General features: G+C 37.4%; 1 protein-coding gene across 1 annotated transcript; it reads left to right on the top strand.

The window, feature by feature from the left end:
* Positions 1 to 16,000: 16,000 nt before the first annotated feature.
* Positions 16,001 to 24,571, top strand: LOC149817964 (MLO-like protein 9). The gene is made up of 15 exons (XM_089986126.1): positions 16,001 to 16,129; positions 16,880 to 16,937; positions 17,074 to 17,297; positions 19,152 to 19,268; positions 19,408 to 19,468; positions 19,643 to 19,731; positions 19,919 to 19,993; positions 20,093 to 20,181; positions 22,011 to 22,060; positions 22,150 to 22,190; positions 22,271 to 22,444; positions 22,626 to 22,661; positions 22,813 to 22,880; positions 23,573 to 23,633; positions 24,206 to 24,571. Exons 1-15 carry the CDS (start codon positions 16,001 to 16,003, stop codon positions 24,569 to 24,571), a joined length of 1,638 nt encoding a protein of 545 aa, XP_089842252.1.
* The last annotated feature ends 1,033 nt before the right edge of the window (positions 24,572 to 25,604 follow it).

The following is a 25,604-nucleotide window of genomic DNA, read 5'->3' as shown; positions in this document are numbered from 1 at the left end:
GTGGTAGACTGCTTTCCACTTCGCCATGAGACAGCACCACCCGCTAGAAGGAAAATGTATCCAGTAGTGGATTTTCTACTGTCAATACACCCTCCTAAGTTCGCATCAGAGTATCCAACGACCTCTAGGTGGTCAACTTTCCTGTAGGTCAACATATAGTCTTTTGTTCCTTGTAAATAGCGCATGACCTTCTTCGCTGCCTTCCAATGCGCAATGTCTGAATTTGACTGATATCTACCAAGCATTCCCACAGCAAATGCTATATCAGGTCGAGTGCAGGTCTGCGCGTACTGTAAACTCCTAACTGCTGAAGCATATGTGACAACATCTATATGAGCCTTCGCAATATCATCCTGAGGACAGTCCTTTAAGCTCAATTTATCCCATTTCACTATAGGTGCCAAACTAGGAGAACAATTCTCCATCCCATATCTTTTAAGAACCTTAAGGATATAGGATTTCTGAGATAGACCAAGGACACCCTCAGTTCTGTTACGACGAATCTCGATTCCAAGGACATAAGTGGCCTCACCCATGTCTTTCATATTGAAATGAGAGAAAAGAAAATCTTTTGTTTCATGTAAAAGACTCAAATCATTAGTTGCAAGAAGAATATTGTCAATATATAAAACTAAAATTATGAACTTACTCCCACTAGTCTTAATGTAAATACACTGATCAACAATGTTTTCAGTGAATCCAAAGTTCATAATTACCTGATTGAACTTTTTATACCACTGGCGGGAGGCCTGTTTAAGTCCATAAATTGACTTATTCAATTTGCAAACTAAGTTATTCGAGTCATCTATACTGAAACCAGGAGGTTGTTGCATGTATACCTCCTCATCCAGATCCTCATTCAGGAAGGCAATTTTCGCATCCATCTGATGCAGCTCTAAATCAAAATGAGCTACGAGGGCCATGATTATCCTCAATGATTTTTTAGTTGAGACAGGAGAAAAAGTCTCATTATAATCAATGCCCTCTATCTGTGTGAAACCTTTTGCAACAAGCCTAGCCTTGTACCTCTTCACATGACCTTTAGAGTCTGTTTTGGTTTTATAAACCCATTTACAACCAACAGGTCTAACTCCATCAGGTCGAGGTACAAGATCCCACACTTGGTTCTTTGCCATAGAGTCAAACTCTTCTTTCATGGCATTGATCCAATGTGTTGATCTTTCACTTTCAATGGCTTCTGCAAATGTGAAGGGATCTTCATCAATGTCTATGAAATCATTTGACTCTTGTAAATACACCAAATAGTCCGGATGGATAGCAGATTTCTTAATTCTGGTGAACCTCCATACAGGTGCTACAAGTGGTTTAAAATGAGCCTCTGTATCCTGTTGTTGTATATCCTTATCAACAACCGGATCTAGTTGGGATTGATATTCATTGACTGGACTTTCTCTTACATTACTCGAAGGAACAATGATAGAGAAAATCGAGTCTTTATTCTTAGCAGGTGAGAAACCTGAATCCTATATTTCCTCAAAATCAATATTTTGAGACGCATCTATCCCAACAGAACCATTTTCAAGAAATCTTGCTTTATCTGTTTTCACTATCTGTGGTGTATGAGATGGACAATAAAACCTAAAGCATTTCTATCTTTCTGTATAACCAATGAAGAAACCACTAGTTGTCCTAGGATCAAAAGCTTTTATATGTGGGTTATACAATTTAGCTTCTGCTGGACATCCACATATGTGCATATATGATAAAGAAGGTTTTCTACCTGTCCATAACTCGTAAGGAGTCTTTTGAACAGCCTTCGTAGGAACCTTATTCAGAATATGCACTTCTGTCCTAAGAGCTTCACCCCACAAGGTCAAAGGAAGGTTTGAGTGATTCAACATCACTCGAACCATTTCTTTAAGCGTACGGTTTCTCCTTTCAGCTATATCATTCTGGTAAGCACTATCAGGCATGGTATACTGAGGTACAATGCCTTTCTCTTTTAGAAATCACGCTAATGGACCTTCTTTTTGTCCCATCTTAGTGAAACTACCATAATATTTATCACATCTATCAGACCTGACAACCTTAATAACTTCACCGGTTTGTTTCTCTACTTCTTTCTTGAAGTCCTTAAAAACCTGAAAGACCTCTGATTTTTCAGATAATAAGTAGAGATACATATACCGTGAGTAATCATCTATAAAGATGAAAAAATATTTTTCACCCATATAACACGGTGAAAAAGGGCCGCAGACATCCGTATGCACTATTTCTAACTTTTCATTGCTGCGTTTGGCATCTTTCTTATATATGTTAGACTGCTTAGCCTTTATGCAGTCAACACATGGCTCTATATTCGTAAAATCAAGAGATCAAGGATTCCTTCTTTCACGAGTATTTGGACTCTCTCTTTCGAGATATGTCCTAACCTCTGATGCCAAAGCAAATAAGATTGATCATCCTTTAGGCCACGTTTATTATCAATCATTGTGTTCTCAATGGAGTGAGATTCCCGAATTTGGAATTTGGTTCTTAATCGATACAAACCATCACACATATATGCAAAACCTATATTCATTGAATTTTTTATAATAATAAGTTCAGATTTTTCAAATTTAAATACAAAGTCAAACTTATCAAGTTTTGAAATTGAAATTAGGTTTCGACTATAAGATGGAACATAAAAGGTATCGACCAAATCCAATATAAATCCCGACTCCAACACAATTCTGCAAGTCCCAACGCTCTTGACATGCGAACGCATCTTATTTTCTGAGAAGATGCTTATTTCATGCTTTGTTGGTTCCTTTTTGTTCAGAAATGCTTGCAAAGAGTTGGCAATGTGCACCGTGACACCAGAATCAATCCACCAACTATGCAATGGAACATGAATTAGATTGCACTCGTGAGAAACAAATGACTTATTACCTTTATTTTTGAGCCACTTCTTGTACTTCAAACAGTCCACCTTCTTATGCCCCTTCTTTTTGCAGAAGAAACACTTTATAGAAGGGCCACCTAACTGGAATTTGGCTTTCGCCTGAGAGTTTGAATTCTCCCCAGTGGCTCTATTCTGATTCTTCCTTTTGAATGAGTTTTTCTTTGGCCTCGACCTTTGTTTATCCTTATGAGAGGTCATATGTGCACTTGGCACCCTCTCACCCTTCAATCTCTCCTCTTCCTCAACACACTTGGCCAAGAGGTCATTAAAAGACCACTCATCATTATGTGTGCTGTAGGAGATTTTAAAGGGTCCATACTCAGTAGGTAACGAGGTTAAGATCAGATGGACTAAAAAGGAGTCAGAGATGTCGAACTTCATGTCATTCAGTTGAGTCACAATATTCCTCATTTCCAAAATGTGCTGTCGGATGTGACTGTCACCAACATATTTCATAGACACTAATTTGGACATGAGCGTACTGACCCTTGCCTTATTAGAAGTGACGAACTGAGCCTCAATGGCTCCCAGAAATTCTTTAACAGTCCTACAATGAGGAATGGCGCCTCGAATATTCTTAGCCACCCGAGATTGCAAAAGCAACATACTAAGTCTGTTCGAGCGCTCCCACTTCTCAGAGGCAACCTTCTGATCGGTTGTACTCTGCTATGTAAGAGCGGGAGGTTCGTCAATTCTAAGGGTCAGATCTAAATCCATATAGCTCAAAGTGAATAATACAATTTCTTTCCAATCAGAAAAATTTGATCCGTCTAAAATGGGGATATTACCAGAACCGTCGATAAGGAAGAAGCCTGATAAAACAAGGAATGAAAATGGAAAGACATTACTATTATTGCTCAAACAAGACTCGTGTTGAAAAGGTAAAAGCGAGATCCTTTATTTTCACCTTTTCTGAGACAAGCATAGTTGATCTATTATCGTTCCACTTTGGTAAAAACAAAAATGCTTATAGTTGCTCCGTCTCTTTAATTCTCAAGAAATTGACATCAGTCGGTGAAACTAGCAGATCATGTAACCAGAGGCAATTCGGCACTGTACCTTTAGGTACGAACATGCTTCATGGGCTGGAATACACATCTACTATCACACCCTGTGTAAATTTGGAACACAACAACCTACCTTTGGGTAGAATCGATGTTTCATAAATTCACACACAATCATAATTACGAATCTTAATACGGTCTAAAGAATCCTTAATTAACACAACTCAGATCACTTTGGTGATTACACGAATCGGTCAATCAAGATCTTTTACCGAAAAATCCTATTCATATTATGGAGTACGCCCATGCTCATATTTTAATGCATATATATTCATGACATAAGTTCATGTTTTAACTAATATACATAAACTAATTGTCATGAATTGAGTTACAATTCATGCTTAAAATCATCATGCACAACTTAACCAACGCAAAATACATGAATTAACATGCATAAGTCATGCATTATTTAAAACAAATACTTTATAAAGCATGAAAAATAACAAAAGCATACTCATATAGGTAAAACCCATGGTCCACAAATAGGAACCGGTCTAAAAACACTCTGAACCGGTCTGAAAATGCCCCAAACCGGTCATCTAAGGGTCCAAACCGGTTCTAAACCTTATGAATCAATACTTAATATGAACAAACATTCATAAAACCCTATAACCGTATGCCAAAATTCCTGTATCTCTATATATTTATGAAAACAATGTCTCAGCATCTCGGAACCGGTGAAAAACTGGAAAGAACCGGTCAAACAAGGCTCTGAACCAGTTTCGGAAGGGGTCAGATCAGGTTTATGATCAGATTCAGTCTTAATAGTGTTCGGATCCTGCTTTCATGGATCTGGCCCAGTTTAAATGGGATCCGGGTCTGACCCGACCCATACTTAATACGGATCGGACCCGACCTGAACTAAACCCGGGTTAGACCCAGTCCAAAACAGACCCGGGTTAGACCCGGTCCAAAACAGACCCAGGTCGGACCCGGTCCAAAAATGGACCCGGGTTAGACCCGATCCGAAACGGACCCCGGGTTCGACCCGACTCTTAATGGGTCCGGATCGGACATGGTCCAAAATGGATCCGGATTGGACCCGACCCAAAAAGAGACCCGATTCTTTTCGGATCAGACCCAGACCCGGTGCCATTATGGGTCCGGGTCAGATCCAAAAATTAATAGCAGGCCCGATCCACCCAAAATGGGTCTGGATCGGGTCTGTTATCGGGTCTTCACTCAGGACCGAAAAGGGTTTCTGTTTGCATTTTCAGGGAAACCGAAAAGGGTTTTGGCCCTTTTCGGTTCCACGACGACCCACATCGCCGTAACAGCGACCGACGCCGGTTGTCGGCGACCGCCCCCTCTGTCAAAAGACGTCGCTCCACGACGACGATTCGCGGCTTCACTGTCCGATGGCTGAAGACCGACACCGCCTGCCGGTCTGGCGATAGCCCCGGCGGTGTCAGCAAGGCTGCCGCCGACCTACGACTGCCCTTGCCGGCAAATCGCCCCACGCTGATCAACCCCGGCGAACCCACCCCCCGGCAACAGGTAAGGGTTATAAATTTTTTTTTTATCATCGTCGGTTTACAGGTTACTCCGACGATGAGGTGGGGCAACATGAGTTCCGGCAAGGTCGCTGCTGCTAACTGCAACTCTCAGCAAAAGCTCCCAGCCGAAACCCCTGATTCGATGCGTCGCTAGACGGACGCCGGCAATTCGACAACTTTTCCTCCGGCGTGTCTCCGACGACGCTCCATGTATAAAACCCAGATACCTTATGTCATCGGCGATCAAATTGATGCAACGACAAAACCCCCTGCAGCCCGACAGCTATAGAGGATTTCAGGCGACGACTCCAGCGACCATCCCGGACGCAGTGGATCCTCCCTGCAGCCTGATGACCACAGGTATATGTCAATCCTCCTTTCTTTTCTTTTATAAGGATCTGATCTGCCGCTTACCGGTGGCTGTCGCCCCACGACGACTCCACCGACGCCCAAAATACTGAAACGGCCTACACGGCCACGCGCAACAGAAATGCCTGGACGTGGGCCCATAACCCATTGTTGGCGAATCCCTATAAAATCAATAATGACAGGAAGCGTACCTGAATTCGCCATAGTTTGTGTAGGAAATTCGGCGTTCTCCTCAGCCGGTCGACGCCCACAATGAGCCCAGGCCTTAGGTCGACGATGAGCAGGACCCTATTCCGCTGCGTCCGACTGCGGAACAAAATTTGGCAGGAAAATGCTACGAGTATCTCATCATTCTCGTAGCCCCTAACCCCTTATGTAATGGGAGGTTAGGCAATTACGTGAATGTGGTTATTCCACATTCACGTAACTCCCACCCACTACCCCATTACGTGGTCACTAACGTGACCCACTAGGAGGGTGTCAAATAGGGTCACATTCGTGGGTTGGACCCATAACTGATAATGTCCAACACCCAAACCCACCAAGTTTGGTGACAGAATATTAGCGGCGACAATGGTACCTAGAGGAGACTGATGGTTTGTTGGTGGATCCAAAAAGAGGGGCAGGGAAGAAGACGAAGGAACAAACAAAGGGGAACCTGATACTGTGAGCGCCCAGGGCAGGAGAGACCCCCGTCAGTATGTCATGTCTGTCGGCAGAGCAGCGCTGGGTTAATCAGAGGCAGCAGCAATTTCAGGGAGTGGGAGAGGTATGTACAACATAGAAGGCGTTAGTTGTCTGGATTGGGTTATCGGGATGCTGGCCAAGAACCCACCAAGGGCGAGTTTGCCACTGGGGTTCTACTGCCCTTCAATGGTGGGAGAGGTAATCCCCTCTTCCACCACCTCTTCTGTGTTGGCGTCAATGGTGGCAGGAAGTGGAGGCGGTAGTCGTGGGGTACCCTCCGGTGGTGGGGGGTTTGACTTTGTTGACAGTTTTTGAACTGATTCAATAGTTTGTTAACTAAGCATCTTTATCCCCAATGCTATGTTATGCTGCATTGAATCTAGTATTTGCTTCAGCTCATCAAGTATTTGATATGTCTTCATATCTTCTCCTCGCCCATTTTTCAAACTGTGAGACATCACAAACACAATCTGAAATTTTGGCTCTGATACCAATTGATGTAAATCTAGAAGACTTGATTTATGAGAGGACATTTTGAAACCAAATTGATGTAAATCTAGAGATCTCAATTTACGAGGAGACGCTTTGATACCAAATTGATGTAAATATATCACCGAATTTACGAAAAAGCTACCAAACTACGATTATATATACTAATTATCTAATAAAACATGAAGTAGAAGAAAAATGCAAGAAATAAAAAGAAAAATAGAAAATTAAAAAAAAGAATAATCGATTCATTTCATTCAATTGTTTATTTACAGAGATCCCTTATCTATAAATAAATAAGATTTAACATAAGTCTAATTAAAGCAAATTACTCAATATGATAACCTTCTAAAAAGATAAGATTTATCCTTGTCCAAAAAAAGAACCAAAATAAAAATCTAAAATGAAAATGGATATAAATTAATCTTTATGAATCCCGATTCTACTCAGCTCCTCCTACATCACAAAGCCTGTTAGGTTTATCTTCTGTTTCATTTGTCGATTTGGGAGAATATGAATCTTAGACTTATTTTTATTACATGAAATATATCTCACAAGGATATTCTATTGACATGACATCACAATAAATGAGATAATAATGGTTGCCTTTTATTTCTCTTTATTATAAAAAACAACCGGATAAGTGAACTGATGTCAATTCATCTCATAATCTATCGCGTTGAGTGTTGGAGAGATAAGAAAAAATGAGAGATGAGGCTCAAGTTGTCGTCCTTGTAGAGAGGTAGTTGAAAATAGCTCATCCCCCTCTCCTTCTCTACTCTCAACATCATTCTCATCTCTCAAGACAGACTTCTCAAACACTCATGAGGATAAGTGGTATTAATTGAATTCCATCTCCCAAACAAGGCCTTACATTATCAGTGCCAGAAAATGTTTTGTTTAATCCTCTCTTTAGTGTCATCACAGATATCACCGATATTTTGAAAATATCTTGGTTTTATAATGATATTAATGTGATAAAAAATAGTTTTGGGGGTTTTGATATTTTTTCACTTATATATTTTTATATTGTTATATATGTCAAATATTTTCTTGAGCAAACCAAAATATTGTGAAATATCACAAGATTTTTCCTCACCTTGAATTTCTTCAAGAAATGAGATTTTTTTATGTTCATTAATATGCAAGGCTTGAAACAGGTCAGACATAGGGCTGCGCATGCATCTAATCTCTTCTACCCGTATCTAGGTTCAAACATACTGTATTTGACAAATTAAATTTTCTATGTTTAAACTCTTTTTTTTTTTAAAGGCAAGCTGGGGTTAGGCAGACCCCAACAATTATTATTCAAGTGTACCACTGGGGTTTGAACCTGTAACGTCCCACCACAAGGAGACGTGCAGCTCCTGCCAAACCACATGGAGCCCCCGTTAGTCCTATGTTCAAACTCTTGTGGGTACGAGCCATATCCATCGTATCCCTAATTATTCAAAAAGGTTAACCCCATGTAGGGGTGTCAAGGGGTCGGGTTTACACATACCAAACCCTATAGGGTTCGGGTATGGTGACAAATAAGAAAACTCGATTAAGACCTGGGTTTGGACCTGAAGGTCCGATTAATACATGAATCCAAGTATAGTTTGTGAAATTTTATACCAGACTCGGGCCCGACCTGGGTTCCAATTAAGACCCGCTAATTTTCAATGTAAAAATAATAAAATATATTATTTTACTTGGTATAGTCCGAGTCTGGTTCTTATCGAGTCAAAGTATGGTTTTTTTTATAGTAGACCCCATTAGAACCCGGTCTAGACCCTATCCGATATCCAAAAATCTTGTCCAAGTCTGGTTTCACCTGGGTCCGAACAAAACCCAACCCATTGACCCCTAAACCCCATGGCCTTGCATGAGCCCTTACATACAACATAATACAAAAAAATATGTCAAGAATGACGAATTAAACTTTATCCTAACCCTAAAATTTATATCCGTGATCCACCTATCATATAATTATTTATAAACTTCCAATTCATGGACATTTGGATTTTTAAAAGAACTTGATAACAAAATAAGGGTTCTTTTTTGGATTTGTATATGCAGTCTTGGACGGGAGTGCCAGTTGGACTGACTAATGAGGCATCACAGTCATGTTATTAATGTCACGTGGACATGACAAAAATAATGCAGGACATGTCATTATCAATAATACATGATGATGTGGGAGTAAGTCTAGAGTATCCAAATGTCGCTATTCGTACATGGAGTCAAGAATCTAAATTATGGTGGGCACAAAATTGTAGTAAAAAAATCAAATCAAAACCTTAAATCCTAACCAATATAATTTGCAGATATGTTAATTTAAAAAAATAAACCTCTAAAATTTTAACAAAAATCATACATGCATTCATTGAATTTTATTTAATGTTGATTAAAAAAATACATAAATACCTCATTAAATATTCATGTCATGTCATGTCTAATGCTATTTGATAAAAAACACAAAAAACCTAAAACGATAACCAATCATTTATGCCATTAAAAAAACAAATCAAAATCCAAACTCCTAAAAAAATACTAAAAACCTAAACCCTAATTCAACATTCATGCTATTAAAAAAACAACTAAATGAAAAACATAAACACCAACAAACATCACATGTTATGTTAGTTAAAAAAAATAAAACCCTTAAAATGCAAACTCTATTAAGTAATTAATGAAATAATTTAAAAAAAAAAACCTAAAATTCATTCATGATTCATGAAGAGGAAGAAAAAAAAGACCCCTCCACGTAGCGGCATGCATCAGAGAGCTGCAGTATATATATATATATATATATATAACCTTAAGACGTGCAGCGCGGCAGAGAGATAGCCCTTGGTGCCACCGGACACAGCTGACAGCCCAACCATCATAGTGGAGACTACATAGAGAGAACTTTGGGTAGGTGGAGAGAGAGAGAGAGAGAGGGTTGGGTCCGGTCAAGGTGGGCACAGTCAGGTCGGTGTGGACACATGCCCACCCTGGCCCCAATGTGGCTCCACCACAAATGCTCCAGAAATTCTCTCTTGATATGAGGACAAATGCTCCAGCCAATATTTTTCCACCTAGAGATGATTGTCATGGCCTTGTTTTGAATCTTTTTTACCAAGAAACATGATTTGAATTGAACTGTTTTAATACAAAGACTTTTTCGATGTTTTTTTTAGAAGATTTAAAATCTTGGTGAACTGTGGGCTACTAACTTTTAGTAATTAAAAAACATATCTAAATACCAAAATATACACTCTAAAACATGTTCTGCACTAAATAAATTATAGAAATCAATATTGTTTTATTTGATCCATAAATAGCCAAAAGATGCAGAAGAAGAGCCACTTTATCAGGGTTACTTGTATATTTTAGACTCTTTGGTTTGGCTTTGAATAGTCTTTGACACTTTGGTTTGAATAGTGTCCCTTCTGGCATGTGTGTGTTTAACTTTAAATTAGTTGTATTAATGCTAGTAGTGTCCAGCTGATTGAAATAATTAAAACACTCTTAAGAGCAATGATATTTTTAAAATGTATACTTACTTCTAGTATTAGAGTTTTTTGTGTTAAGAAGAAAATAAAATGTCAAATATTTTTCAAAATACAAGGCATATTTTAGTTATTTGAATTCAAGAAGTGAAAGTGACCTTTTTTACTGAAAAATTAAGCATGTAGTTTGATAAATATCATTGTTTCTAAAGGTGTTTTGGTTATTTCAACCAGTTGAATTCAACTAACAATAATATAATTAGTTTAATGTAAGATTAACTATTTTAACATGCAGAAAATAAAATCTTAATATATCTTCCCAATTTGGCATGTCAACTCGTTTAAAAAAGAAAACTGGCCAGTTCAACCCCTTTGCCATTACCAAAAGTTGCCGGAAAAAGGAGACCAACTTTATGTATATATCTTGTAATTTTTTTTGACAGAGAAAGCTGGGGTTGGTCCCGCCGCTCCTGCCGGACAAGTGGAGCCCCCTCCCGGCGTTGGTAAGTATATCTTGTATTTCGCCTAGATATTCTTTGGGCACTTAATTTATAATACTAATTAAATATGGTTGAAGAATATGAGGATTAACAACAATTAGTAGGTGCCATTATATGGTGGGCACTGACCTCACCCTGGGTTTACCTTACAGTGAGGCAGACCTTTTTTGGTAATTTTTTTCACATCTAACACCGTAGATGTGATCTATAGGTTTTTTTTAGTGGAAACCGACTTTTGAATCACCGGAATCTGACCTGTATACAGGTTTTTTGGTGATCCAAAATCAATGCCTATGAAGGTACCAACTTTTTCTGGCCCACGAAAACATGTTTTTTGTTGAGAAAACATTGTCCAAGAGTCTATTCACACTAAATTGAACATGCTAAAAACATCTAAGGGTTCAGATATATCAGAAAAACACTTCAAAACTATGAAGTAGAATGAGACAGAAGTTGAAATGGGATCTAATATGTTCAGTTCTCATATATATAATCACTAGAATACGAGAACTGAAAATATGAGAACTAATTGTGAACGGCTATTTTCATGATTTTTTTGTCCTTTCTCTTGAAGCTAACCATACGGATGTCATGTATATGTGATCAGACCCTCTAGATATGACCTGTAAGCATTAATTAGATAGTAGAAAACAAGTTTCATGTGATTATAAAATACATGTATGTTTTTTAAGACATTTAAAAATCAACGGCCCGTATGAAAGAATCATGACTTAAAAAATCCTATTTTTTATTTTTCAAAAAACATTATCCAAAGTATGATTCCTATCAAATAAACTGTGTTGAGTACATCCATAAGCTTTAATTGAGAAGATACAACCTACAACCATGAATCATCCCATTTTGATGCATAAACCCGATTTTTTAAGGTTTTAAAATTAATGGCTCATGGTCTTCATAAATATTCAAGCATTCAAAAATCACATTTTTTCATCGAAAATACACGATCCAATGGTTGATTCCTAGCATATTCACTATGCCAAGCACATCCACATGGTTGGATTTGCAAAAAAAATGTTAAAAATGCCCATATTTCTAGTTTCTCTCTCTCTCTCTCTCTCTCTCTCTCTATATATATATATATATATATATATATATATATATATATATATATATATATATGTGTGTGTGTGTGTGTGTGTGTGTGTGAGGGGGGGGGGGTAATGATAAGGTGCTCCCCAATTTTTTTGTTGATCAGACCCTATAGATATGATCTAGAAGCATTAATTAGTTATTAAAAAACAAGTTTTGGATCATGTGATTATAAAATACTTGTATGTTTTTTAAGATATTTAAAAATAAAAAATATATGAAAATCTCATGACTTAAAAAAAATTTATTTTTATTTCAAAAAAACATTATCCAAAGCGTGATTCCTATCAAATAAACTATGTTGAGTACATCCATAAGCTTTAATTGAGAAGATACAACCTACAACCATGATTTATTGACATCCCTATTTGCATCCCTAATTATTCAAAAGGTTAAGAGCACAAACATGCGTGATTCTTTAAATTCAAAATACAAAATGCATTAGCAATAATTCAATATCAATCTCTAGGGCCCAGGACGTCACGAGTTCTATTTTCCTAAGATCAAACCTGCATGTGATATGTATGAATCAGCACTGTAGGGTTGATTTGATCCAATTTCTTTGAGTTTTACCATTATAAGGTGGGGCCAATTAGAGCCCAATCCTCGTCACCTTCTCACAAAAACAAAAGTTCATTCTGTCGTCTAGCTTAATTAAATAAATAACTTGTTCGGACGTACCAACGGGGGCTCCGCTTGTTTGACAGGCACTGTTACTGTACGTCATCTTGGTTCGGTTGTTTGCAAGTTCAAATCCCATTATTATGATGTATAACCCTTTTTAAAGCCTATACAAAAATTAGCTTGTTCAGACATCTTTTTTGAAATTATAACCCTAACAAACTGCAGGCATTTGTTAAATGTTTAGCTTAAATTATCTGTTTCAAAGTTTGAAAGTTTATGCATGTTTTTAAGACTCACAAATTCCAAAATTGTTTTCAAATATAAGACTTGGGGGGGACATGGACAAAGACGTCTGGCTGATCCAGAACGGTTAGGTCTCTGCGCTTGGGGGCGGTTTCTCCGAATAAAAATAAAAAAAAAAAAACATGTAAAACAGATTTATGAGCTGAAAAAAACTGGCTTATCCCAACGATGAGGCATTTGTTAAATGTTTTGCTTAAATTATCTGTTTCAAAGTTTGAAAGTTTATGCATGTTTTTAAGACTCACAAATTCCAAAATTGTTTTCAAATATAAGACTAGGGGGGGACATGGACAAAAGACTGTAGGTGTGTTTGGCCGAGCCATCACGGTTAGGTCTCTGCGCCTGGGGCGGTTTCTCTGAATAAAAATTTTAAAAAAAAACGTTTTAAACAGACCTATCAGGACACTAACCCCAGCTTTGTTTAGCCTATAAAAAATAGCTTGTTCAGACATCTTTTTGGAATTTATAACCCAAAGAAACTGTATTTCAGCGCGGCGGGCACGCTAAGACCTGGCCGCGCTGACTCAGCCCGTCATACCTAATAGATTTTTAATGCATTCGGTTGCCATTTTTGATTAAGTGTTGAAATCTTTGAGCTGAAAAAAGCTGGCTTATTTCAACGTTGAGGCATTTGTTAAATGTTTTGCTTAAATCATCTGTCTCAAAGTTTGTAAGTTTATGCATGTTTTAAGACTCACAAACTCCAACATTGTTTTCAAACACAAGACTTGGGTGGTGGGGGGACATGGACAAAGACGGTAGGTATGGCAGGCTGAGCCAGCACGGCCAGGTCTCTGCACCTGGGGAAGTTTTTCCAAATAAAAATTAAGAAAAACGTGCAAAACAGACCTATCAGGACACTTTTGGTCTGGTGCAGAGGCATCACTGTCAACAGTACCTTAACCCGAGAAGCTTTCTATTAATGAGAGTGTAGACCTGCTCAAGGCTAGGCGTGACTGTGTTACGGTCAGGGATCATCTGGATACCATCCATTTCTTAGATGAACGGCTTCCAACTACCATGCTTAAACTGCTTTGCTTTCAAACCTCTAGATGTCACTCATCTTGATCATGGATGGCTCTGCAAATTTGTTGGGGCCATCTGGAACATAAAGCTATCCAGCCATAGTGCTTGGTAGTCGTTCAACTAACCTGATGAACCGTATCTGGGCGAACCCTAATGATGATGCCATTAGAGGTAGGGTTGATTAATACGTGGACCCGGGTATAGTTTGTGAAATTTTATACCAGACCTGGACCCGACCAGAGTTCTGATTAAGACCCACAATTTTTCAATGTAAAAATGATAAAAAAAAAATTTATTATTTTACCGGGTCTGGTTCACGTAGTTATTATTAGGTCGTCCGTCCGGTATGTTTTTTCATATAATAGACCTGAGTTGTGACCTAATACCATACCTGAAAATCTAGTACAGGTCTGGTTCTACATGAGTTTGAACCAAACCCGACCCTTTGACACCCTCTATTAAAAGGTAGAGGCCTGAACCTTTGGCAGGGCCAAGATCGGCAGGTTGGGTTTGGGTAAACGGGTTGACCCACCCGCCTAACCCGTTTATTAAACGGGTCAGCCGGGTTGGCAGGTTGGCGGGTTGGCATACCCCTAACACGAACCCGACCCGTTTAATAAACGGGTTAGTTTAAGCCAAACCCAAACCCACCTAAGAGGTGGGTTGGCGGGTCGTGTCAGGTTTTGCCACCCCTACGTGGCATGTTATATTTTGAAAATATCATTTCTTTGTTTCAATATTATTGGATGAGAATATAGTAACAAAAAACGGTATTTCAAGATATCACCTATTTCAAAAATATCTTGTTTTCTTTTTACATGTAATAGAAACAAATTTTTGTAATTATTTTTATATTGTTTATAATTAAATAACTTATATGTTTTGTTATATTTGGATGTTTTCTTTAGATTTTTATAAAATCCAGAATTTTAAAAATACTACAAGGTTTTCCCACACCAAGATTTTTTTTTTCAACAGCGAGACTTGTGGCATCTCTCTCTCTCTCTCTCTTACATCTGAATCTGAAACTTTTTTTTAGTAGACATCTGAATCTGAATCTAAGTCCAATTCTGAACATGGATCTGAGGCATACCCGAATCCAAATACGAGTAAACTGCATATCCTATTACCTATTAGATTTGAACGCAGCAATGCCTTCGTTCACTCTAATCTGAATCCGATTAAGCTGGATCGATTTGTAAGATCTAATAATGCACAAATCCAGACCAAATCCAACCCACCGATATAAGAATTGCAAGATGGGAGGTGGTCTTTTTGGAAAATCAAGCAAGCAATGGTTCGGATTCGGAACAGCTAAATTCATGGGAATTCTGATTCGAAATTGGATCAGGAACAGCTAAAAATGGCAAAAACTTTCGTCTTGGATCTGACCCATTTGATTCCCACCTCTGTCTCAAAAAATCAGATCCAGGAACCAAAGTGTGGGCCCATTGAATTTTTTCAAACTGTGTACCCAAAACCTCCGAATACTAAACTTGACTAACTGTTAGTCAAATTTTATTCATTAATTAGTCCGCCCTCCCATAGTAAAAGCATTGGTAAAAAAGAAAATCCGCTTCTTAGTTGGTTGGTCCCAACACAACATTCTATCAAGCATCAATTTGTCTTTATTAATTGTCCTCAAAATAAGCCGTAGATCTTCTCATAAGAAAATCCAACTTGAATAGAAGAGATTTTGTTTTCATACGATTTTTTCAATCTTTTTTCTAATGGGTAAAATCAAGTTGAATTGTAGGGAGAAGACGAAGATTACTTCTTCACAGGTTGTGACGTGCAAAAATATCCAACACGTCTTGTGGCAAGGCCCTTTCTTGCCATATTATGTACCGTTGTAGCTTCTTGATTTTCAGAGGCTCCGGTTTCCTTTTCTCTTCGTCTTTTGTGAGTCTGAGTTTGCTTCAGATTGGTTTGGTTTGGAGGGGTGTGAATGGCTGGTCGTACTGCTTCTAGTTCTAGGACATTGGAGTTTACACCAACATGGGCAGTGGCTACTGTGTGTGCTGTCATCATAGTGATCTCCTTTCTGTTGGAGAAGGGTCTTCATCGTCTTGGAGAGGTATGGGACAGAAAGAACCGTGTTGGTGTTCTCTATTAGAGAGAGAATGATGTTTGTGTTCTTTATTTTTTTGTTTTTTTGTTTTGCTTTTTTTGAGTCTTGTTTGGTGTGTTATATATTGTTCTTCAGATTCTGTTGGTATATATTGCTCTTGTTTGGTTTTTGGTGAAATTGGGAAGAAGAAAGAGAGTGGAATTTGCAAGGGAAGAGGGAAAGCTAGCATTTTGGAGTAGGTTTTATGGCTACTTTAGTTGTGGCTCTTTGAGAATTTGATGCTCTTTTTTTACCTTTTCTTGAATCTCTCTGTGGAATCCAGCAAATGGTTGAAATTATGAAAGGCAGAAAGCGATAGAGAAGGTTGTATTGAGTTTCTGATGTGGGTTTTGAATTTTCCTGACGATTGCTGTCGGCTTTGGTTTGATGGAATGGGGTGGAATTGGAATCCAATTCTTTCAAAAGTTCTTGTCATAGCTATCTGCTTTTCTTTCTCCTTGATCTCATTTGTTTATGTTTCTCAGTTTTGACGGTTTGGAGAGTACTTGTTTCTGTTTTATCTCTTTAAGAAGTAGCACTGTCCATTCTCATTCTTGTTAACCTATAAAAGGGAGTGAGGAGCTGCTAGGGATATTTAATCTGTTGTTTTATCATGTATTTCTTTAGGTAAATAATGTATTTTTTGTTTAGTTCCTTTTTACTGGCTTGGATAGAAGAATATCCTAGTACTCATATTTTTTTATGCTGTAATTGCAGTGGCTTGCAAAGAAACAAAAGAAGGCTCGATATGAAGCTCTGGAGAAGGTTAAGTCTGGTATGTTTATATCTGTTATTCTTTGTTTATATACTGTTTTCATGCTCCAGAAATGCAATTTCTTTTGTATGGGACATTGCCTATGTGCTTAGCAGGCCAATAACTATGACTAGAATTCTTGTTGGATTGTTGGCAGAGCTTATGATTCTTGGGTTTATCTCCTTGCTGCTCAGTTTTGGACAGACATACCTTGCCAAAATTTGTGTTCCTGAAGGTGTGGCAAATTCAATGCTGCCATGCCATGCTAAATCAGAACCTGATACCCCTGATCACAGAAAGTTATTGGACTCTTTGTTTCCAAGCATTGCGGCAACTCATAGAAGGTTAGCTGCTGACGGAGATGCAGTTTCCTGTCCACAGGTAAGTGTCTCTCTCTATGCCATAGTTGGCAAACCCTGCGAGTCCGCTCGGGAATCGCCCGAGTAGACCCGGATAGGACCCCAACTGGGTCACGATTCAGGACTGCTGATCCAACCCATGATATAATTTTTTTTATCATGTATTTTATTATTTTAATGCACAATTCTTATATAAAGTCACTTGTTATGAAGAATCTAATATTTTTAATGAAAAAAGTTAATAATCATGTATAATTATATGTTTTTGTAACTTAGCTATTGACATATTAGCTTGAACTTTAGTTATTTCCATGTCTTATTCATGTTCTTGCACTATAAAATATAGAGTCCTGAGTCTCCTGACTCGTCCGAGTCACTGAGTCAACTCGGTGACCCAGTAGGGATCCGATCCGAGCCCAAGTCACGAGTTTGCCAACTATGCTCTATGCAGCCCAGAAAATTAGTAACTGAGAATCATGTGATGCCAATGATGCACAATTCAGAATGCACATATAATTTAAAACTCGTGTTGAAGTTGTACAAAAAAATAATGAAATTAATAGACATTGGTCTGGAAAATGCATGCTTATTTTCTCGTGCTTTTCGGAAAATAAAAGATGGAACTTGAGGAAATTTGTTACATGTATCAGTTCGTGCTTATCACTTAGCAATCTGAATCTTCTATAAGAACCTTTCTGAACCCATGAGTTCACTATATGGAGTGGCTCACTATAGCTCAGCTGAAGTCCATTTCATTGGTGGGCGCTGTTTCTTTTTGCAGAGTTGAGGGGGAATATGACAGTAGAGCTTGCTCACAGTGATATCTAGACCTTCTTGCAAATCCTGCTAACCACATTGGTGTTTAAAAGATAACATGTTTTTTGCTAGTCCATGTGTGCATGCTGTCAAAATAACTTCTAGCATCATGACGTTCTTGTAGTCACAAATTTGACTAAGGATTAATGCCAGACCATGATTGTTCTTCATTTCCTCTGTATGATCTTGATAATGAATTACACCCAAGTGCATGTGGTCCAATTCTTCCAAGGGGCTTCTACGCTGTACACTTCTCCCTGTAGAATGTCGAACCTATTCTACAGCTAATTCAGCAAGCTCTTGTCATGGCAGTAGCAACAAGGTTGAGTCTTGACAAGTGTCAGCTATAGGATCATACCAAAACAATATGTTTCACTGAGCTATGCATCTTGGTCTCTTTTCCAGTGATAGTGATTTATGTAAACTTGAGACAAGTGTTTTCTGGAGGTATGGTTCAAGCTCTTGACATGTTGATGCAGGAGTGGAGCAGATGACCCGGGACCATAAGGATCCATTTTAGATTTTAGAGTTTTTGGATCTTTGTATTTGGATATTGGATCTATCCAAGATCTAAAAGTAAGATTAGTGTTTTATTTTTTTATAAATACTTTTCATCTAGGGGGGGATCAGAGGTTGGATGATTGATATTCTTATTTCTCTTGAATTTTATGCATTGTTTTCAGTATTTTCCATTGTTTTGCTTTCGTAGTGTAAATCTGTAGGAGTAGCTGGTAACGTAAAGTTTTTTTTGCGAAACGAGGAGTCAATTTGCATCACATGTTTATTGGTTATTATTCATTTTGTTCTGACCCATTTGTTTCTTTATTGGAGATTTGCATCTTCTGAGAAAAATAAAGTGAACAAGGTGTGTCTATGGTAATTGGTAAATGAATAATCAGATCAAGATACTGGTAACTGGAAGCAATAAGTTACATGTTGATTTGTGGACCTCTATTATTTTTGTAAATAAGCATCTTGGCCTGGGGAAACAATCTCTACTGTTATGTTGTTTGATTTATAACTAGAGTACTACAGATTGTGATTTCATTTCTATCAACAGGGAAAAGTGCCACTTATTTCTCCAAGTGCAATCCATCAGTTGCACATTTTCATATTTTTCCTGGCAGTGTTTCATGCGCTATTCAGTGCTTTAACTATGGGCCTTGGGAGAGCAAAGGTGTGTGAGACAATGAAGTGCATCACTATTAGTTGGGATTGTTTATGTTGTTTGAACTCAATTTTGTTTTCTGGAAAGAATAGAAATCAATTTTTCTTTTTTTCTTTTGCTTTGTTTGCTTGAATGTGTTTCTATGCAGATTCACAGATGGAAGGAGTGGGAGAAAGAAATTTCATCTACAGACTACGAATTTTCCAATGGTAGCTTATCCATTAATTAAGCCTTTTCTTTGATACTAAAATGACTTTTATCTCCATCTGAGTTCCAGCAGTTAATACTTTGGATATTATTACACTCACCTGTGATATGGCTCAGTTTTCAATTGTACTATCATATCTTCTCCTAAGTATTCTTTTTCGATATGTTGAATACAGATCCATCAAGATTTAGATTTACTCGTGAAACATCATTTGTGAGACATCATGCACATTTTTGGACTAGAATCCCTCTCTTATTCTATATTGTAAGCATTTTTATCTTTTCTTCAATAACTTTTGACTAGCCTTCTTCCCCTCTTTTTCTTTCAATAGCCTACAGCTATTGTGGATACACCGTTATACATTGGGAATGCAGCTATCCAGAGGCACTTTGATTTTTTGTGGTAGAAAGGAGATATACTAATTATAGCCCATCCCAAATTCCTTTTCCAGGTATGTTTCTTCCACCAATTCTTCATGTCAGTCAGAAAAGTAGATTATTTGGCGATGCGTCATGGCTTTGTGACTGTGAGTTTTATATACATGGCTCCTTTTACTGCTTTCTGTAATTTACATAGACCTGCTCAAGCAAGATTATTTTCTTTAATAATTTTTTCTTCTCTGTAGGTTCATGTATCTCCTGGTGCTAAGTTTAATTTTAAAAAATATATTAAAAGGTCCTTGGAAGATGATTTCAAGGTTATTGTGGGGATCAGGTATACAATTTTATTTTCACATTGTCACATGTCAAGAAATGAAAATCTTTCTTTTTTCCAAAAAAGTATTTCTTCAAAGTCCAAAGTCATTCTTTAGATTTTCCATTGTTATTTATCAATGTATCCCTTGTAAATGTTGTTTCACATATATATCGAGCCTGAGTTTTTTGCTTTGTTAATAACTTTTGTTAAAAATGATGTTCATATACCTGAATGGCTGATTATGTGTTGAATTGTTGATTGCAATTTGTATGATACAGTGTCATTCATGTGTTAATAATCCTATGAACTTCCCATTTTCACTTATGATAATTCTGTATCATGCCCCCTGATTCCTTTCCATTGGTCTTTCTATTCGAAACTATGTGTTGATTCTTGCTGCTGCTAGTGTGCTCACGTCTGTTGTCTTGAGAAAATTGATGAAAGTCAGGCAGGGTAGTTATTGAAATCTTGTGAATCAAAATCAATTGCATTTAATTATATGTAGAGTAAATTGAGTAATTAGTTTGCCAACATTGTGTATTAGGGACAATGTTGTGCTGTGTGCTTCATCAAACCAAATGAGAGAGAGCATATTTGTAGATATTGGTTTGACGATGCATTTTTTTACCCAAGGGGATACTTGTCCACATTTTTTACCCAAGTTGATGTGTAGTTTGAGTGGGAGTGCAGAGTTGATGTGTAGTTTTGGTGGTTGTAAAAAGAAGTCTTCTAAGAAATATTTTAGCACTTTTTTCCTTTTCTAAGTTATCTGTACGATATGATATAACACACTAATCATCCTAGGGCATCTGCCTAAACTTCTGCAATTTTATGCATTCATCATGACACCAGAACTCCGGTGTGGTGCTTTTTTTTCTTTAGTCTTCCACTCTTCCTTTATTTCCTCTTCATCTTTATTAAATTCAGTTGTTGTAGTGACCCAAGGAGCTCTATCCAGTTCAATAGTATCGGTGGGATCAGAATTTTAGGGAGTTGTACAATACCACAAGACTAGACTGCCTGATCCAAAACAAATATATAATTTTGTTTATGAAAGGTTTATTAAGTTTATGTGCATTTCTGTTCACACAAACCACTGTACACTTGTAGATGTACATAGATCTCTAATGTTGTAAGTTACTATCTCCAATAAATTTTAGGGAATCCTAAAGATTTGCTGTAGTTGAAACATTTTAGAGAAGCGATATGGTCCTGTTGGTCATGTAGGCCATCCCTATATTCAGCCCCTGTAAATGTGACAGGTTAGTCCCATGAAAAAGTCAAGTATTCAAAACAAGTTCAACCCTAGCACCTTCAATTCTGTCTAATAAACTTTTGAACTTGGAGAAAAATAGCTAAGACAAAATTCTTCATTAAACTTTGTATAGAGGATTCCATGTAGTACATAAGGTATCCTTTCAATAAATTGAAATCCAGCAGAATTCTATACCAAACAACTCACAATTTGCCAGAGTAAGTTGGAAAGGTCATAATGGCAGTCATATATTACCCTTTCAAAGCTTAACTATTTGAGACCTTTTTTCTGTTTGTTTTACTGTAGTTCAAGTAAGATATAATGTGTCCTGAGAAGGTTGCATACTGATTGAAGTCACTGTGAACAATGGACAGTGTTATGGACATAAATATTGCAAGAATTTTGCCTTTTCAATAACTAAAAAGGTGTTGATTTTGTGTTTATATTTTATAATTAATATCAGTTTCATCAACTTCCTTGGTCTCAACAAGGAAAAGAAAAACCCTTTGTCTCAAGCTGATTTCTCCTATTTGCATTTTAAATCTTCTGTTTAGTTCCATATCAATATTAATTTGCTACGATTTCTGAACAGTCCTATACTCTGGGCATCAACTGTGATTTTTTTGCTTATCAATGTTAGAAGTAAGTCCCTTGAATTTTCAATTTCATCTAAATAGTTGAAAGTTATCAAGTCATTCCATTACTGACATGCTTATAATCTCTCTCCACAGAGTGGTATGCATTATTCTGGATAACCTTTCTTCCGTTAATTGTAAGCATCCTTAAGACCCAAGTTTATATGGCATTCTTTCAGTTCAACAGCAGCCAGTCTGATGTTTTCAAATGTTACAGATACTGTTGGCTGTTGGTACTAAACTACAAGCAATCATTGCTCAAATGGCACTTGAAATCCAAGAGAGACATGCTGTGGTACAAGGGATCCCTCTTGTACAACTCAGCGACAAGCACTTTTGGTTTGGTAAACCACAGTTAGTACTCTCGCTCATCCATTTTACACTGTTTCAGGTAATTAATACATTTGTCATATATTAGTCAACCAGAACTCTAGAAGAAATTTTTATGCCAAATAATTTTCTTGTAACATCAGACTTTTGGAATTTACCATGTTAGTGAATGCTATTTGTCAATTTTCATGTTTTCTTATCTTGTTGAAAGACCAATTGAATGATTTACCTGAAATATGCAGAATGCTTTTCAGATAACATATTTCTTATGGATATCGGTAAGGCTCTAGCTTTCTGTTTTGTGTTTCACTTTCTCATTAGAACTCGTATGTGTACTTGTGGTGCATCTGTGATTTGTGTACGTTTTTCAGTTTTTCTGTTCACATCAGTACTAATCAAGTTCTCAACCTTTTAACTTTCTGCTGGCAGTATGAATTCAAGTTTAAGTCTTGCTTCCACGAAAGACTTGGGCTTGTAATTGGGAGAGTATGTATGGGGTATGTATGATTTTGCGTAAATGAAAATTGGAGAAGCAAATTAGGTCATGCTCATATTAAAGTATGCCTACAAATCTTCATATTTTTCATATTATTTTTGGCTTTGGTAAGGGTAATGAAATAATTCTGATTCATTTATGTTTCTGAGTGGAAAATGAAAAGGTGCAAGAATATATTATCAAGTATAAATACTGGAGGCCTCTATGGTTAAGAATTTCATTTCTACTGGTTTATTTCTTGAGAAGTAAACCTTGAGAGTTTTTGTATGACTTTAGTAATTTAAGCACACATAATTGATCGATTGCAATGGTGACAGTAGAAAGCAAATATGCAATTTTGGCAGTAGAAGGCAAATCCAATTTGCAAACAGGAAAGCCAAGTATGCAATTTTAACAGTAGAAAGTAAATCCAAACTTGCAAAAGGAAAAATCAGATATGCAAATTTAACAGTAGAAAGCACATCCAATCTTGAAAAACAGAAAGCACTTGAGATTTTTTGTTGTTTTTTATCCCACCTTATACCAGATGATTTTTTCTTTTTGGCTAAGTTCATTAATATCTACCTGTGCTTCTGAGCTCCTGAAACAGAAATAAGTTTGAAATGTAATTCGCTTACAAATCAAAAAACTCGTATAGCCCTTTTGTTTTGAGATTCTAACTACTATAATTTTGATATTTCCCTTGTTCTGCAGGGTCTTTGTCCAGTTCTTGTGTAGCTACGTCACTCTTCCTTTGTATGCATTGGTGACCCAGGTAAATACTTGTATTCATATAGTAAGTCATATCCAGCATGAAGGAAGGAATCAAACAGCTAACTGCTAAAATCTCACTTTGTGATATAATAACCTACTATATATTCCCAAACACATGGATAAAAATTCTATTTATTCAATTATTCATTGAAAATGAGCCACCATCATCGATACTTTAACTAAGACTTTTTTTACTTTTCTAGTCTTTATTGATTTACTTTCATCTTTCATATTTTACTTTTTAAAATTTTCGAGGGACAGTCAACCCTATGAAATTACATTGATGCTTCATTTCATACATTACAGTTAATGTAAGAGGCATCTCTATTTTTTTCCCTGACCTTTTGAACTTTCCTATGAAATGAGTCGTGGAACTGAGCCGCTGTGAAGAAGTTCCAGGAGTTCTGAAGTAAGCTTTGGGCTCATATTGGTCTTGGATTGATAATGGAAGTTAAACTCTAATCTATAGTTTCAGCAATAAGAAATAATTATGGAACAATATGAATTTCTTGTATTAATTATCTTTCATGGCATGAGCAGATAATCAGATTAGTTTCCTTGAATTGTTTGCAGATGGGTTCACACATGAAGAAATCCATTTTCGACGAGCAGACGTCAAGGGCCATTAAGAATTGGCAACAGGCTGCGAAGAAGCGTAGGAAGTCTCCAAATGTGACTCCATTGGCATCACCTGCGCACCCGCTTCAACGTTTCATGACTACTGGCCACACAGCCCGGTCAGTAGGCTCGGGTGCATCCAGGACATACTACTCAGACCAAGAGGTGTCTGATACAGAGGCCGGTGAGCCACTAGGAACATCATCTGATGCTGCTTTCATTCCCCAGACTGAGCAGCATGGCATCCAGCTAAGTGAACAGCAGCACCCAAGGGATCATAAAAACGATGGTGATGATGACTTTTCCTTTCCAAATGTTTGAAGTCCTCATGACTTCTTTACTGTGCATATTTGTTCCGAAGTGCGCAAAGTAGTTCATTCCATTCAACTCTGCCCTCCCCGCTCACACACGCACGTGTGTGTCTCGTTGATGTCGTTTGGAGTTTCAGTGTAGTGTTTGTGATAATTCAAATGTCGTGTTGCCTGTTAATTAAGGAAACAATGTTGTAGACCTGTGGGACAGTTTGTTGCCTAAAACCAATGTCACAAATCTTGGGAAAATTGCAGTGAGAACATTTGAAAGACATGATTTTTCTCGGGAAAATCTTGAGAAAATGTTGGCATATATAAAAATATACAATGTTTCTTTTTGGATTGTTGAGGAAAACCACCTCACTCACTCATCGGTGCAATGTGTTTGGATTTAAAAATCCATCGAAAACTAAAATGACCAATTTACATGTTCTTGCTAAATCGTTGAAGCAAAAATGGAAACCAAACTTGATGCGGAAGCATACCTGAATCCATTGGTGCTTCGGTAGATTGTTGTTGGGTATGATCTTCCAGAACCTGTACATGTGGCCATTTTCCTTTCTCTAGACTTAATATGAGATGGACTGAATTTTATTTCTAACTTATGGAAAACCTGGAAAGAGGGTCATTATATAAGGTTTGGGGACCATAACCTAATGTGTTTAGGAGTCTATCTTCAATTCAACCCATTACAAAATTGTAGACATGGCAGGTCTCTTCACATAGTGTACCATACCATATGAGACATCACAGGGCCCAACCGGTTTAGATCACATAAACCGGGCCTAAACCTAGGACAGTTTTACGATGTGTGGTTCAGCGTATATAGGCTCACACGATTTTCTAACAATCTCCCACTTGGGTCATATACGTAACCTTATAATCACACATTGTAACCTTATGAGCTCAAAATTATTATCTTATCAATTGATATCTCTACCAATTCGGTCCATTGATCATGTCAACATAGAATCAAAGCGGTCTTCATTACAAATAATGTAATTGGACCCATTAAAATCACGTATATCAACATAACCAAATGA

The sequence above is a fragment of the Nuphar pumila genome, chromosome 13 (genome assembly GCF_984573655.1).
Source record: "Nuphar pumila chromosome 13, dmNupPumi1.hap1.1, whole genome shotgun sequence".
Taxonomy (NCBI): Eukaryota; Viridiplantae; Streptophyta; class Magnoliopsida; order Nymphaeales; family Nymphaeaceae; genus Nuphar; species Nuphar pumila.
Note: the sequence above shows the minus strand (reverse complement) of the source record. Positions and strands in the feature narration are given on the sequence as shown.